Below are 17,215 nucleotides of genomic sequence, written 5' to 3' on the forward strand. Positions count from 1 at the left end.
TCCTCCTATTTCAAGCAATGGGTCTTTTACTCACCTGTTGTCACCTCGATGCTCAAAAGGCTGGTAGCTGGGTCAGTGTCATCCCCTTGAACTGGAAAACTGAGGCTTTTCAAGTAAGCTTTGCTAGGCTCCAGGAAGGAGGCATCTTCAAGACTGACCTCAACATTGACAATGAACTCTTGGGCTGCAGGACTGCTCACGGCAACTGGAACGAAAGCATATGAAGGCTGTGAGAACTCACTGTGGTGGGCAGACAGAGAACGTGATGGACCTTTCAGCTTAAAGCCAATGACGTTTTAATTAGGTGGTTGGGATGAACATACACACACTACTGTATATAAGATAGATAACCAAAAAGGACCTACTGCATAGCACAGGGAACTCTGCTCAGTGTTCTGTGATAACCTATAGGGGAAAAGAAGCTGAAAAAGAATAGAGATATATGTACGTGTATAACTGAATCACTTTGCTGTACACCTGAAACTAACGCAGCATTGTAAATCGACTAGACTCCAATATAAAATAAAAAGCAGAAGTTTCTTGGGAATCCCCTGGGGTCCAGTGGTTAGGGCTCCATGCTTCCACTGCAGGGGGCATGGGTTCGATGCCTGGTCGGGGAACTAAGATTCCGCATGCTGTGTGGTGCAGTTAAAAAAGTAAATAAATATAAAAATCAAAATTAAAAAAAAAAAAGCTAATGACGGGGACATGTGGATGCTGGACACATCACCCTTTAAGAATTTCTAATGAACTTTTTTAGAGAAAAAGACGTTTGTTTACTGATAACCACCAAGCCCTCCCTTCATGATTCTTCCTCTCTACGACTCTGCTATATTAGAGGAGAAAGGAAACAGATCTAGCTTGTGTCAGCGCTGTGGTCTCTGGCCATTCGAGAGCTTCACAGGCCAAGCTGAGGACTTGTCCATCCTCTCCATTCCCACACCCCCCTTGGTGTCCAAGGCTAAGGGTGACTGTGTGGAAAATGGACTCGAATGGGACACGAATAGAAAAAGGGAGATCCGGCAGGGAGGCTCGGCAACTATCTAGACAATAAAAGCCATGGTCCTGACTCACCAGCATGAGTCAGTATGTCTCTGACACCATTCAGTGGTCATGCATGTATTTTGAGAGCTGAAGGATGCACTCACGGCCTGAAGACCTCTGGGAAAAGTCATGTAGTTAATTCCCGTTGTTCTTAGCCTGTGTGCAAAGCTTGGGCTCTTTGTTCTTACTCTGTATCTCTGGTGTTCAGCACATGCGAGGTACTCAACAAAAGCAAAATTGGCAAATTGGAAATTAAAATAAAAGAGATCTTCAGCAATTCATTGTTCTTCCAAATTGTCTCAAGACTGGTTGCCCGGCTGGCATTCTAGATGAGTCTGTTTCCCAATCCAGGCAAGCCAGACAATAGATCTATTGGAATGTTCCTGCATAATTACCACTATTACATCATGTCTGGGCTGTTGGTTGTTAAGTTCTCAAGGGCAGGAACTGCTTCTTTTACTTCTCATGGCCGTACCCACTCCATCTGGCATGCAGCCCAGCACATAATAAGTTCATATCCAATCAATTCTTGATAAACCTGTGATTTCTGAGTTGAGTCACAGATTCACATTTCTGTCATGGCCAGAATCTCTGGCTCATTCCTGGTTGAAATATATAACTGGAGAGAAGCCATGGGCTTGGTTAGTAGCTAATGACAAACCTTCAAAAAATAGGAGATTTTTTAATACTGATGCCTTAAGAAGACAAGTTGTGGCTTATTTTATCTTGTCAGTCAAATAAGGAAAAGATTAGTGAATACCTGCAAGACTTTTACTTTAAAATATAAGTAAAATCTGTAAGTACAATACATATATATATGTATATATATAAAACCATAACATTAAAATTCTGTGTCTGTTTTCTAAACTGACAAAGAATTTCCCCCATAATATCACAAGATTTGTTTTAAATATTCCAAGGATTATTTATGAGAAACACTAAAATGGAGTAAGTTTACTATGGGAAACTCCAACTGATAAATGTTGATTGTAGAAAATGGTAATATTTGTCCACTTACAGCTGTAAACTATGTTTGTCTAGGAGTTTGGTTTTACTTATCAACCTTGTTGAGAATTATTTCATTTTGGCATCCTTCAACTTGCTGTAATTAACTCAAACTGTAAAAAATGTCTGTGCACATTTTCTTAAAATTAGGAATGCATCTTGCGGTATGTTTCCTCCTTATAAAAATGTATTTACAAGTAGAACACAGTGACTTTTAAAACCCAGTGCGGAATCTCAGTTTGTCACGATATTATGCCATTGCTTGAAATTTCCTGTTTTCTTTCTGATTTGCAAACGGTTCTGTGATGCAAACAAGCTTCCTGGAAGGACTGCTAATCTTAATCTGAGTGATCCTAAACCTAGACATAGTATGTGGCCTGCTGGGAACATTTGCAAGGAGGGCGGCTGCGTGATATTTATAAGCTCTGTTTTAGAGCACATTCTTTTTCCTGAAAAGTAATGCAGCAGTGTTTATACCCTCCGGAGGATTCAGAAGCTCCAGGATCCTCTTTGCTGTGGTCAGTCTACTCTCCTGCCAGGAATGAATGTAAACAGGATTTCCTGGACGGTAGCTGCTTTTGAGATGAGAGAGGTCAGTAACAATTCCATATCACCCACTCCATCACCTGCATTATTGCCTCCCAGGGTCTGATCCCTGCCTGAGGGTCGTTAGTATCACCCATCCCTGAGCCCACCTCTCTCTGCTCTTTACAGATGTAACTGGAGAATAAGCACGTGCCTGAAAAGCACATGGTGCTTCCCGGATGTCATCATTCCCCACTGAAGCCAAGGTAGTTCTTCCGCTGAGGTCCTACAAGGAGCTGAGCCAAAAGCTTAAAATACGACTAAGAGGACAGTTCCTGTGACTTTAGCGAGTTCTAGTCTATGGCATTTGTGCAAATATTAATTGAAGCACCAGCCTCTAAGACCCCTTTCCCCTCAGCCACCTCTTATGTTCTTGACAACCTCTAAGGGAGTTTCAGAATAACCCTCAGCCTGAGCATCAGTTCTCCATAGAGACTGATAAGGATGGGAAACATTTAATAGAGAAAGAAATGTCTTCTTGAAAATGGTCAATTCTTCAAAACAGGCTCAAAAACACCATAGTAACTCAGAAGGCTACAGGTTTGCCCTTGGCAATCATCTATTCCCGTGGTCCCCACTCCTGACGGATGATTATCCACACGTAGGGATTCTACACACACAGATACTGTGGAGCCTCAACCCAGATGAGTCAAAGTAGACTCTTTATAAGTTAGTCCCAGAAATCTCTGCTTTTAGGCATGAGAAAAACGATCCCCCCCAAACAGTAATGACTTGCCCCAGCTTCTGCTGCTTGCTGGTGGTGTCCACAGGACCAGAACTTGGATCTCTGGACTTCTCTTCTTTCCATTACCTCACTCTGACAGTGTGACTGGTAGAATCATTTCTCCCTTAATGGTGCCATGTGTTCCTCAGGAAAAGAGAATAAAGGATGTTTTGGAGGTGGGGTGGGCGTGCAGTGATTAAAATCTTCAAAGATAGAGATAGCTTGGCTGGACCTACCAGTGACCGTTGACTTGGCCCTGAACCCAAAGCATCCTGGTGTTATGGGCAAGCAGAACACAGAAACACCACTGGGCCTCCAGTCCCTGTAATGCCCAGGGAGAGCATCTGAGTTTAACGGAAGAAGCCCAGATGCTCAGAATTAGTATGACTTGTGTAGGGTGCGGTCAGGGGCCCAAGATTTGGGGTCCAAAGGCCACGCCCTGTCCACCTCACCTCCTCCAAACCTGAGGACTTCAGAGCTTTGGAAAGTGATCCTGGTGGGCTTGCCCCAGGCTACAAGGGACCCAGGAGGAACAGGAAGGTTGCTCCCACTCTGTGTAAGTGTGTATTTTAGAGGCCCTTCCATGCTTCTCTGCTGCCCCTGGACCACCTGATTCCAGACAGTTCAATGTGTTCTCTTTGCCTCGGGCTCCTTCGCCCTGGTGTTGTTTGTCTGAGTTCTGACTCACCGATGCCCCAGTGGAAGGTAGCACATTCCAGGGGTCATCAGTGTCACAGACGCAGGCTTATCCCTGGCCTGGGAGGCACAAACCAACCAGGATTTCCCCTCTCCTTTCCCATTAATCAGTGCCTGCCACACAGCACTTATCTTATAGAGACATTTCTGGAAAGTTGGCCACAAACTGTGACAAGCAGTTCTGGGTCTTCACCACAGCTGTTTAAGCAAACAAGACTATTTTTGCCTGGCCACTCTACTGGTAATTACAGCTTCTAAGAAGTCGGGGCCTAAGTCAATGTATAAATGAATCTCTCCCCTGCAAGAGAGTGGGGCCTGCTGACATCACTCAGGAGAAATGAGGTTCATGTGGTTTTCTCTTGACCAAAGGGGCCCATGCTTCTTTATCACTGAAGATTTGAATTTGTTTCTCCCCCTTAGTCCTGTAGCAGGTAAATATTAAAAGCTACCTGCTCTGCTTTTCTCTTGACATGTTCTCGTAGGTACCAATTTGGCAGCATCATCTGGATCTGCTGTACCTTTGTCAGGAGAGAGTCAAAGATCCTGTTCTCCCTTTAGGTTTTGAAAGGTTTGTTCACACCATGGCTATGGTCTGGGGGGCAGGCATGGATGGGGGAGAGGGAGGGCAGCACTGTGGCATAAAACAATGGGCTGTGAGGCCTGGAGAAAAGAATCAATTCTACTAGCTCATCATACACCCAAATCATCAAAGTCAGCCCCACGTAAAGTGACGCTAGAGCCCCTCACTCAACAAATCTGCTCCGAGAATCACAGCTGCGTAAACTTCCTCTGAATGTGGTTAGCGAGAACACAGTTTCCTTCTGCAGTATATGCGTAAGAAAAAGCCCCAGACCATCAAGAATCTCCTCGTATTCCCTCTGCCTGGAGCTCCCTCCTCCCTCCCTTCTTCTGTCCCATTTCTGCTCCTTCTTTCATGCCTCAACCTCAATCAATTCTTTCCTGGTCACTCTCTGAGGCTATGTGTGCTCAGTGACCTGAGGACTCACAGAGTCAAGGCATCGTGAAGTTGTCTGAGTATTTTGAAGATCATCTTGGGTAACCACTCATCAGATGCCGCGATGCCCCCTATAAACACTCCTGCCAGGTGCTTATTCAGATTGGCTTAAATACCTTGCATGACATGAAACTCACCTCCGTATAAGACGGTCCAACCCACCTTTAGTTAGTTCTGTTAGAAACTTACATTTAGCCCAGACCTATCTCTCTGTAGCTCCTACCATTTTCTAGCCAGTAGCTTTGCCTTTTTCAGGCTCCCAATACGGGATGACTCTGCTTTTGATGTTACAGAATTTGAATTTAACTTGTGGTGCGTGCATATCCTATCCTTACAACCAGATTAAAAGTTGATAGCAGCAGTCAGCATGTTTTATGTTCTTTGTGCCCAATAGGTGCTTAATAAATGTATACTAATTAAATATTAAAAACACTTCTTTGCTAAAACAAAAAAAAATTATGGCACGGAATCTCACAGGCAGGATCCAGAAAGTCATGTTGAAAACTCTGACCCTTAACTGTGAGCTAGGACTTGGAGTCTAGAGAGCTGGGGTAAATGCCCTCTCACCTGGGAGGCTACTGAACCCCTGTGAGCCATGCTTTGCTCATCTGTCAATTAGGAGCACTATTTTCTCTGCAGATTTGTTGTTAAGGAGTTGGGGTATGAAGACCCCTAGCAAATTGCCTGGCATATAACAGCCATTCTGAAACAGCGTGTGGAAATAATAATACTGATCATAATAAGTGTACGGATTATCATCTACGCAGCCATCTGCTGGTAGGTCAACTAAACCTAATTCTCTTCCAATCAGGTCTCACTTTTGAGATAGGTAAGCAAAAAAAAAAAACCCACCAGGCGGAGAGAACCAGCCTTCTCTTCTTACTCTGCCACCACTACTGCCTGCTCAGAGCACGAAATGCCACAAGTTATCATAAGAAAGATTAAAGCCAGGAAAATCCCCAAATGTGTTTCTCAACCTGGAGAATGCACAGCATTTCCTGAACACAGATCAAAAGGAGACAGCACAGCTGGCCGGGCTGCAGGTCTGCAGAAAGGTCAGGATTTCCGAGCTGGCAGCTGGCAACCCAATCTGGTAGGAACCTTGCTCTCACTGGATCTGTGAAGATGTAAGTGCCTCCAGCTCGGGCTTAGGACACCCTGGGTCTCCCTTTCTCCTACCAGCCATTCCTTTTGAAACCAAAGAAGAACCAGTGGGGACTCTTCAGCCCAGGACCCAAGACACATTCCCAGTTAAGCTCAGAAATCTGACACGGGGAACTTCATAATTGATGCTGAGGATGAGGACACATTTGCGTTACTTCCAACCTAAGAAGCCTCTTTTTAGAAAAAAAAAAACCTTTAAAATCAGTGCATCCCGGCACTTTATTTATTTTTGGCCGCACCACGCAGCATGCAGGATCTTAATTCCCCAACCAGGGATCGAACCCGTGCCCCCTGCAGTGGAAGCATGGAGCCTTAACCACTGGACCCCCAGGGAATTCCCAAGAAACTTCTGCTTTCAGTCCCCTGTGAAGATTGCCCTTAAGACTAAATTTCCCGCTGACTGTTGTACTTCCAAAATAAGATTTTCATTCCAGCTCCGGCTTCTACCCGTGGCCTCCACCTCCCCAGTCACCCGGGTCTGTGCACTCCCAAGTATCATATAGATCATCCCTCCCTGTCACCCCCATGTCAAGTCTGTCCCCAAGTCCTTTTGACCCAATTCTCCAAATGTCTCACAAGCGTTTGCCATGTTCCTTTCCTAACGTCATTCCAGGTACCAGGGCCGATGACGTTCCACACTGCTGAGCATCCTTGCTGGTCTCCCGGCACTAAGCTCTTCATCTAATTCCTTCAACCATAACCATCTGGCAAATTTTCACTTCAGATGGCTTCCACCAATGCCTTCTCTGTGCCAGCCTCTCAGCTGGTCTAGAATCCACTTCCTGGTGGAATTGGGACAGAATTCTGGAGGCTTTGACGGATGCTTATTTCCCTCTGCTCCCCAATAGCCACTAACAAGCAGGTTCATACTCTTCTTGCCCCTGGCCTCCGAGTTTTTGGTGAAGGTTTCTCTGCCCCCACAGAGTTTTGAGATAGTTTTCCTAAAATGCTAATATTGTGGCATCCAACCTCCTGCCTTCAGTAGTTCTACAAAACCTTCTCTGTACCAGGTATATTTCAGGCTCTGTCAACTGCAATATTTTTATAAATAAGTCCATTAAATTTGTTTTTAATTTTAAAAACCATTAAAGCAAACAAAAACATCAAATACCCCGCCCCAGATAACTATATTAACATTGAAAAAGTAAGTACATACTATTATTTAATCCTCTCAACAACCCTGTACAGTAAATATATATATTTGTATATTTGTATGTATGTACATATATGTGTGTGTGTTTGGATGTGTGTGATATATTTGTGAGACGTAAGATGTGGTAAAGGAAGAAGTCCATAGCTCTGAGAATAAATGTGAGTACTGATCCTACCTTTAAAGGATCAAACTTTAAAGCTCTACAGAGTTGGTCCAGTGCCTCAAAAGGAAATTCCTTTTGAGAATTCTCTTTCTCTTGGAAACTTTGTTTGCCACTTTCTGGCACGAAGGCTCCAGAACACAGACACTTCTGTGTGGCAGCTGCTGAATGTAACCTTCCTATTGCTTGCTTTCCTAGTTTTCCTGGAGAGCGATGCTCTTAATTGCAACTCATATTCTGAGCATCTGCGGCCCAGTGCCTGGGCCTTTCCATGACCACTTCTTACTTCAGTGATTTTGTACAAGTACCAAGGCCAATCCGTCTTCTGCAGATGACGGGTCGAGTCGTTAACACCTCCAAAATGACCCTAGAGGCCCAAACCATGTATAAAAAATGGAAAACATGTTTTCATGGTGATTTATCATCTTCGTGACTATTTTTAATGAAAGCACGTCTGGAAAACTTTTGGAATGTCAAATCCTTAGAAGTGGAAGTGGTTTCCTCTCTGAGGGCTAACCTCTCATGCGGGCACCAAGGATCACAAATAGCTAGGACTGGAAGTGCAGAAGGATGTTACTTTTCCAGGTGTAGGGTCACCAACTGGTTCCGAGGCAGGTGGCAGCCTGAGCCCTAGAAGAAGCTGGCAGAACCTGGAGCTGGAACTTAACTCAAGTGGTTTGATTTTAAGAAGAAAAGACTTTCAAAATATTGAGTGGGGACATCGCTGGTCCTGTTCCTGTCATGCGGGTGGGAGGGTTCAAGGGGTTGTCAGGGGGGAGGGGTGGGTAGAGGTGATAATGTTTGCTTTAAAGCACAGGAGGTACAAAGTACAGTCTGTGCTGTAGATCACTTTAGGGAAGGAGAGGAGGGCGAGTGAGGATCCCATAGGGATATAAAACTAGGTTAAAATAGAAAAAAAAGGGAAGGAAGGGAAGGAGAGAGGACCGATGGTATGAACTTCCGGCGAGCACTGGTTGAATTCTCATTGCATGCACGGGGCAGCAGGTGGATCTTGTTATGGCCCTGTAAGGGGCTCTACCGGACGCCTAGGGTCCTGTAGAGGACCCTGCTCCCTCTGGCAGCCTAAAGTCTCTTTTAGACCACCAGACTGAACAGACCAAGTCCCAACAATGCTTTGAAAAGGATTCAGTCCCAATGTTACAAGTGAAGACGTTTCTAGACGGTTGGTCTAGCCACGAAGCCAGCAGACCCTTAGCAAAAAGGAACATATCCTCTGAACTCACACAGGGGCCGCTATGACAGAGACATGCCTTCTCTTTATTTGTTCACTCATCTGTTGGGATACTGGGCTACATGCCAGGCTGCAGAGAGGAAGAGGGTTCAAGGGAGCTCATGTCTCCTGGGAGTGGCAAACAGGAAGCAAAAGAATTACAGTGCATTGGGATAAATGTTGGACTACGAGGATGTATTGTGGGTAAGGGGAACCCAGGAACACAGCCCCTCCCTGTGTGGGGAATTGATGGAAGACCTTCCAGGGCAGGAGCCTATGTGAACTGAGTCCCCCAGACAAGCAAAGGGGTGTGGTGAGTGGGATACTGACTCTGTGAAAAGCAGCAGAAGGAGAGTGAGTGGGCAAAGCACTTAGGGTCCAGTGAGCGGATAATCAGATTATATCTCCAAAGCAATTGGCAGCCCTTGAAGGATTTTCTGCAGGAAAATGAGAAAATCAGGTTGATGCTTTTGCAAGATTGCTGTGGTGGGAGGAGCTGGTCCTTGGAAAATGCAGCCTCCAGATGTACCCACCTGCTCAGGGTCCCACACGAGGGAGGAGACACTGACCATCACCATGCAGGTGCTCACAGCTCTCACCTGCCCCCAACCCTCCAAAGGGCAGAGCCCTGTGTTTTCCAGACAGCTTCTTGGTAATTCAGTGGGAAACTGGAGTGGCAGGCAGAAAAGGACTTGGGTCTAGCGATTCAACTGATCCACAAAATAAAAGTGCTGAGTGAGAGGAGACGAGGTTGAAAGAAAAAAAGAAAAAGAAAAAAGGCAAGGCTGCTGGGCTGAGAAGAGAGAAGCAGCCTTTTTGGTGGTGGCGGAGGGCAGCTGAAGGAAGGGGCCTCGGGGAAATCTTCAGGCTCTGAGGAGAGGTGATGGGAGAGGACAGACACGAGCCCTGAACGTGCTGATAAGACCCCTCTAACGTCATTTGATAGAGAATGGAATTCCTTTGCGGTTACTTCTAGAAATTGAACACTGAGGTGCTCAGAGACTGAATGATGTGGATCCCAGTGTCTCAAAAAGTTACAACAAATGTCATTTGATGGGATTTACTAGAAAAATGGGCAAGCAAAGGGTTACATACCGGCTCGTTTTTGCCTTACTGGGTCCTCCCCTGCTAGTTCATGTTCATGGAGAAGCTGAAAGAACATTTTAGGAAATAGTCAGTGAGTGTTAGAGACGCCTTTTCGCAACGGTTCTCTGTTCACGTGCCCCGGGATGTTCAAGCTGAGGGTAGGGTTGCAGATTCTGGGTCAGCACCTTGTGGCCCGGGGATGGCGGGCAACCAGTGATTGAAGGGTCGGGGAAATGAAATGGATTCGTCTCTGTGGTATGATCTGGGCATCGACTTTTTATAGACCAGTCTCTAGATGCAGGAGCGGAAGAAATCAGCCTATCTGAGTTTCTCAGAGTTCCTGCAGCTTGAGGCCTGTCAAGAAATATAAATGACGCTGTCCTCCACTGTACTGAGACTTGAACCCTGAGTCGTTCGCATGACCTTTTAGACGAGTCTCACGACCTCTCCTCCACACTCAGCCTGTCCCCACCCTAATATTTCTGCAGCATTAGGGCTGTTTAGATTGTGCATGCTTAGAAATTATTTTCTCCTCCTCTGGCCCTTTTTCTCCTAGATGGTTCGATGGTTGCCTTCTGAGGCGGGGGCTTTGAGAGCCAGCTCTAGAGCCAGAATGCCTGGGTACAGGCCCTTACCAGCTACGCGACCTTGAGGAAGTTACTCGTCCTCTCTGAGCCTCAGTTTTCTTTTCTGTAAAATGGAATAATAATAGTGCTGACCTCATAGAATTGTTATGAGAAATAAGCCAACCGCAACGTGGAACATAGTAAGCTCTTAATAAATGTTAGTTAGATCATATAGTACAATAATTAAGCATAAGGACTCTGAAGAAATTGAATTCAAATCCTAACTCTGCCATAAAATGGCTGTGTGACCTTGGGCAAGTTACTTAACCTCTCAGTGCCTCAGTACTCACCTAAAGTAGAGCGATAAAGAGAGCTTACCTCATGAGGTTGCTGTGAGGATCAAATGATTAATCAATGACAAACACTAGAATAGTTTTGATGACAGAGTAAGTGCTATTCTGGGACAGGGCATCACGCTGTCCTGGGGGCACCATTCACATGGACCCCCCCTATTTGCATACTGCCACTTGCTTCATCTCCATAAAGCTCATCTACTGTCATCACGTGGCTTCTTTGTTTAAGAGCTGACATTGATTGGCTTTGCTGCTGAGTTCACTGCCAGCGCCGTAGCTTATAACCTTACCTCGACCTGATATGGGGCTCCTAGCTCATCCCTGCCTCCCAGTGAATTTTCCTGTGATGTGTTTCCCAATCCAAACTTCCTTAAGTCTCAGTAGAGGAGCCAGATAACCCCTGCCCTCCAGGGTGTGTGCTTTACCATGAACCCCATGCACCAATGAACACCCCCCGAGAGAGAGAGAGAGCTCTGCCACATCATAATGATAACAAAAACAATAATTCCTAAGACTTCTTCAACACCCTGTGCCAGGCACACTTGGTGTGTGCTTATTTATTTAATCCTCATGACAATCTAAGGCGTAGGTACTGTTATTATCTGCATTTCACGGATGAGAAAACACAGGCTCAGAGAGGTCAAATAACTCGCCTAAGGTCACACAGCAGAATCAGGACTCAAACCCAGCTAGCCTGCATCCTAAGTTTGTGCTTATCCACATAGGTATGGCATCGTCTTATCAGGAGATACCCCGGAAACTGTGGGGGAGCTGGTTTCGCCTCGGTGACCCAGTATCTCTTAACTAGTGTCTTTTCTCTTTCTTTCTCTGTTGTCTCCTCCACGCCCTCCTTCTTTTCAATGACTAGTATTCACGTCCACAGGAACTGTGGAGGGACCTGAGAGTTCACAAATGTTCTTGAAGAAATGAACAGAGGAATAATGGCTGATGATTAGAATTTCCAAAGCCCAGGGTGCTGCTTCGCTTGCAGTGAGATTATTTCAGGTCTACCGAAATGTGCAGAAACCAAGAAATAACAAAGTCAATGTATAGGGCTGTTTCCTGTGCGGCTTGCCCTGGAGCCTTCTCTGGCTCTGTGCCTGGGCAGAAGGAAGAGTTCTTCTGCTGCCTTGCTGTCTCCATCCTCCCTGGGGCTTGGGGTTGGGGAAGGGGAGCCACCAGGAAGCTTTCTCTGTCCACTCTCCGTGGTTTGCTGCTGGGGAACTCAGCCCAGGAGAAGGTGACTACTGGTGGTTACTTCTGGGAAGCTCTCCCAAGCTGAGATTTCATTTCTCCCATTTTCCAGGGGTGCTAAAAAATTAAGGACTTGCTGCCAGCAGTTGTGGGTTAAAATCAAGGTACATTTCAATCCTCTCATGCAGACCATTTCAAATCTTTGTGGGCATAAGGATCACCTCCCTCCCTCCCCTAATCCAATTTAGCAGATCTAGAATTGGGTGAAGAAAACTGCTTTTTTAGGGGCTTCCCTGGTGGCGCAGTGGTTAAGAATCCACCTGCTGGTGCAGGGGACACAGGTTCAAGCCCTGCTCCGGGAAGATCCCACATGCCACGGAACAACAAAGCCCATGCACCACAACTACTGAGCCCACGTGCTACAACGACTGAAGCCCGCTCGCCTAGAGCCCGTGCTCCACAATAAGAAGCCCGTGCACCACAACGAAGAGTAGCCCCCGCGTGCCACAACTAGAGAAAGCCCACGAGCAGCAACGAAGACCCAACACAGCCAAAAATAAATACATAAATTAATTAATTTAAAAAAACTACCATACGATCCATTTGATGGATCAACAAAGTAGGATATACATACAATGGATCCATATTCAGACTTAAGAGAGGAAGGAAATTCTAATGCATACTACAACATAGATATATTTTTAGGACATTATTCTAAGTGAAATAAGGCAGTCATGAAAAGACAAATACTATATGATTCCACTTGTATGAGGTACTTGGAGTAGCCAAAATCATGGAGACAGAAAGTAGAACAGTGAGTTCCAGGAACTAGGGGGTGCAGAGCTAGGGAGGTATTGTTTACTGTATACAGAGTTTCAGTTCTGCAAGATGGTTCTGCAGATTGGCTGCACGAAAATGTGAATATATTTAACACTACTAAACTATACACTTAAAAATGGTGAAGATGGTAAATTTTGTATTACCACGGTTTTTTTTTAAAAGCTCATCACCCCATGTTGCTTTTAAAATGGTAGAAGTGGGGGCTGAGTGGTAGCTTAGGCAGCATGGGCTGATAAGACAGGTTCAAGGGCACCTCTCCAAGGGAGGTCTTCAGCCTCTAGGCTGGACGAAGATATTATATCTTGAAGGCAGATCTAGGGGGGCCAATTGAGGCCTTTTGGCATGGTGGTGGGAGCTTTCAGGAAGACAAATTTAAAGTTCCACCAGCAGTCTTGGGAGGCCTATCCTCTGATCAGCCTGGGCCACGAGGCAGATGGAGGGGCTTTGTTAAGGATGCTGTGATGAGGGCCGAAATGGCACAGTGGGAGGGCACTGCTGCAGCTAGGAACACTGGGAAACTCTGGAACAGAGGTAAGGCTGACCCCACTGCTGAGATCACTTCAGGCTCCTGCTTTCTCCCCACATGCTTGGGGAAAGTAGAGCTCTGTACTGACCGTGCAAACCCACAGGAAAAGTAATGTTTCCCTCCTCTATTTATAAAAGCAAGCTGCTGCATATAATTGCATGGGCTGCATCTCGCATAGCGGAGTTTGGAAGAAGACATACAAAGTATACCTCCCAAGGCATGAGAGGAATAAAAAAGACAAAACCTAGGTCCAAACAAAGAAAGACACAAAAACAGAAGAGAGGAAGGAAATGCATAAACTCATTTAAAAAATCCTGAAAGTAAGAGCAAGCATTTTAAATATGACATCAAATGTGAATATATTATACTCCCCAAATCACAGTCAGATTAAAAAAAAAAAGAACCTCAAACATTCCTTGTTTATAAGAGAACCAGTAAAACAAAGGAATATACTGAAAGCTAAACAAAAAATAAAGAACAAAGATCAGGCAAACACAAATAAAAAACAGAACTGACCACTGGAATATAAGACAAAGAATTAAAATTGAAAAGTACCAAGCAGGGCAAAAAGAGACATCTTATCATGGTAAAATCTACCAGTGAAGCTCTAACAATAGTGACAGACTGGATAAAGTAGCACTAAAGTATCTTTTTAAAAAGTCAGTAGAAAAAATGTTATTACAAGAAGAGAAATCATAACAGCAAACACTGATAGAGCCTTTTAAAAAATGTATCAGGCACAGGGAGTTTACTGGGTCAGTAGATGGAGGGCAGTCAGGACTCCTATTTCTTTTTTTTTTTTTCCTAATGCCTGTTGGAGAAAATCTCATGTAACCTGTGTGAGTCAGTCGTGAGTGTTTCTGCTTCTGGGAGAATACATCTGTGACTATATTCGAGTGTATCAGATAAAGAGACCCTGCATTTTACCCTCTCCAGAGAATAAACTTCCAGATTTCTGCCGGGGTGGAGGAAGGGCAGCTTGCCCAAGTTCATGGCATGGGAGAGGGGATATAGGGACCCAACCACTTTTCACACATCCTTCAACCAGTCTCCTTGTACCAGCATTCTCTTCATGCCCCACTTTCAGAGGGTTTCATCAATTCTTGAACATTTTGATGAATATTAAGTTAGCTTTCTCCACTGTTGGCTTAAGCTTCAGCTTTCTTGAGTTTTCCAATTTGATTGCCAGTTGACTATTTGTCTTCTTGTCTCCAAAATTCTGTTTTATAATTTCCTTTTCTGCTCCATCATTATAATTTTACTTTTATTGATGCTGCAGTCAGATTTTAAGAGGACTGTGCCCAACATTATTTTGTTGACCAAGCATATTCCTGGCTCTGCTCACTGCTACTGAAAAGATTTATTGCAAAAATAAAAAATATATTCTCCGGACTACGGGAAGGCTCAAACCAAAGAGTACTTCCCAGAACTTCTGCTGCCAGTGTCTTGTCCCCACAGTGAGCCACAGCCACCCCCCGCCTCAGCAGGAGACCCTTCAACACTAGCAGCTGTGCGACGGGCTGAAACACAGATGGGAAGTAGAGCTGTGGAAATCAGAAGAATTAAAAACTGTGTGGCTGACAGGGTCTTGGTGCTCTGGCCAGGTGTCAGACCTGAGCCTCTGATGTGGGAGAGCCGAGTTCAGGACATTGGTCCACCAGGGACCTCCCGGCCCCACGTAATATCAATTGTCGAGAGCTCTCCCAGAGATCTCCGTCTCAATGCTAAGACCCAGCTCCAATCAACGACCAGCAAGCTCTAGTGCTGGACTCCCCATGTCAAACAACTACCAAGACAGGAACACAACCCCACCCATTAGCACAGAGGCTGCCTAAAATCATACTCAGTTCACAAACACCCCAAAACACACCACCGGATGTGGTCCTGCACACCAGAAAGACAAGATCCAGCCTCATCCACTAGAACACAGGCACCAGTCCCCTCCACCAGGAAGCCTACACAACCCACTGAACCAACCTTACCCACTGGGGGAAGACACCAAAAACAACGGGAACTACGAACCTGCAGCCTGTGAAAAGGAGACCCCAAACACAGTAAGTTAAGCAAAATGAGAAGACAGAGAAATACACAGCAGATGAAGGAGCAAGATAAAAACCCACCAGACCAAACAAATGAAGAGGAAATAGGCAGTCTACCTGAAAAAGAATTCAGAGTAATGACAGTAAAGATGATCTAAAATCTTGGAAATAGAATGGAGAAAATACAAGAAACTTTTAACAAGGACCTAGAAGAACTAAAGAGCAAACAAACAATGATGAAAAACACAGTAAATGAAATTTAAAATTCACTAGAAGGAATCAATAGCAGAATAACTAAGGCAGAAGAACGGGTAAGTGACCTGGAAGATAAAATACTGGAAATAACTACCGCAGAGCAGAATAAAGAAAAAAGAATGAAAAGAATTGAGGGCAGTCTCAGAGACCCCTGGGACATTAAACGCACCAACATTCGAATTATAGGAGTCTCAGAAGAAGAAGAGAAAAAGAAAGGGACTGAGAAAATATTTGAAGAGATTATGGTTGAAAACTTCTCTAATATGCGAAAGGAAATAAGTCCAGGAAGCTGAGAGAGTCCCATACAGGATAAATCCAAGGGGAAACACTCCAAGACACATATTAATCAAACTATCAAAAATTAAATACAAGGAGAAATATTAAAAGCAGCAAGGGAAAAACAACAAATAACATACAAGGGAATCCCCATAAGGTTAACAGCTGATCTTTCAGCAGAAACTCTGCAAGCCAGAAGGGAGTGGCAGGACATATTTAAAGTAATAAAAGGGAAGAACCTACAACCAAGATTACTCTACCCAGCAAGGATCTCATTCAGATCTGATGGATAAATTAAAACCTTTACAGACAAGCAAAAACTAAGAGAATTCAGCACCATCAAACCAGCTTTACAACAACTGCTAAAGAAACTTCTGTAGGCGGGAAATACAAGAGGAGGAAAAGACCTACAATAACAAAAACAAAACAATTAAGAAAATGATAATAGGAACATATATACGGTAATTACCTTAAATGTAAATGGATTAAATGCTCCAACCAAAAGACGTAGACTGGCTGAATGGCTACAAAAACAAGACCCGCATATATGCTGTCTACAAGAGACCCACTTCAGACCTAGGGACACATACAGACTGAAAGTGAGGGGATGGAAAAAGATATTCCATGCAAATGGAAATCAAAAGAAAGCTGGAGTAGCAATTCTCATATCAGACAGAATAGACTTTAAAATAAAGACTATTACAAAAGACAAGAAGGACACTACATAATGATCAAGGGATCAATCCAAGAAGAAGATATAACAATTGTAAATATTTATGCACCCAACATAGGAGTGCCTCAATACATAAGGCACATGCTAACAGCCATAAAAGGGGAAATGGACAGAAACACAATAATAGTAGGGGACTTTAACACCCCACTTTCACCAATGGACAGATCATCCAAAATGAAAATAAATAAGGAAAAACAAGCTTTAAATGACACATTAAACAAGATGGACTTAATTGATATTTATAAGACATTCCATTCAAAAACAACAGAATACACATTTTTCTCTAGTGCTCGTGGAACATTCTCCAGGATAGATCATACCTTGGGTCACAAATCAAGCGTTGGTAAATTTAAGAGAATTGAAATCATATCAAGTATCTTTTCTGACCACAATGCTATGAGACTAGATATTAATTACAGGAAAAAAAACTGTAAAAAAATATAAACCCATGGAGGCTAAACAATACATTATGAAATAACCAAGAGATCAATGAAGAAATCAAAGAGGGAATCAAAAAGTACCTAGAAACAAATGACAATGAAAACACGATGACCCAAAACCTATGGGATG

The 17,215-nt window shown here is 44.2% G+C and overlaps 1 protein-coding gene across 1 annotated transcript in view; it reads right to left on the minus strand.

Annotated features, from left to right (window-relative positions):
• The window catches only part of ADGRF5 (adhesion G protein-coupled receptor F5), a 74,450-nt gene that overhangs the window by 37,412 nt on the left and 19,823 nt on the right, over positions 1 to 17,215 (minus strand). Inside the window, exons 3-4 of the mRNA XM_065884910.1 lie at positions 9,873 to 9,927; positions 35 to 205 (exon numbers count right to left, since the gene is read on the minus strand). Of these exons, the coding sequence (XP_065740982.1) occupies positions 35 to 205; positions 9,873 to 9,927 (226 nt within the window). The remainder of the gene's footprint in view (positions 1 to 34; positions 206 to 9,872; positions 9,928 to 17,215) is intronic.

This window comes from Phocoena phocoena, chromosome 10 (genome assembly GCF_963924675.1).
Source record: "Phocoena phocoena chromosome 10, mPhoPho1.1, whole genome shotgun sequence".
NCBI classification, from domain to species: Eukaryota; Metazoa; Chordata; class Mammalia; order Artiodactyla; family Phocoenidae; genus Phocoena; species Phocoena phocoena.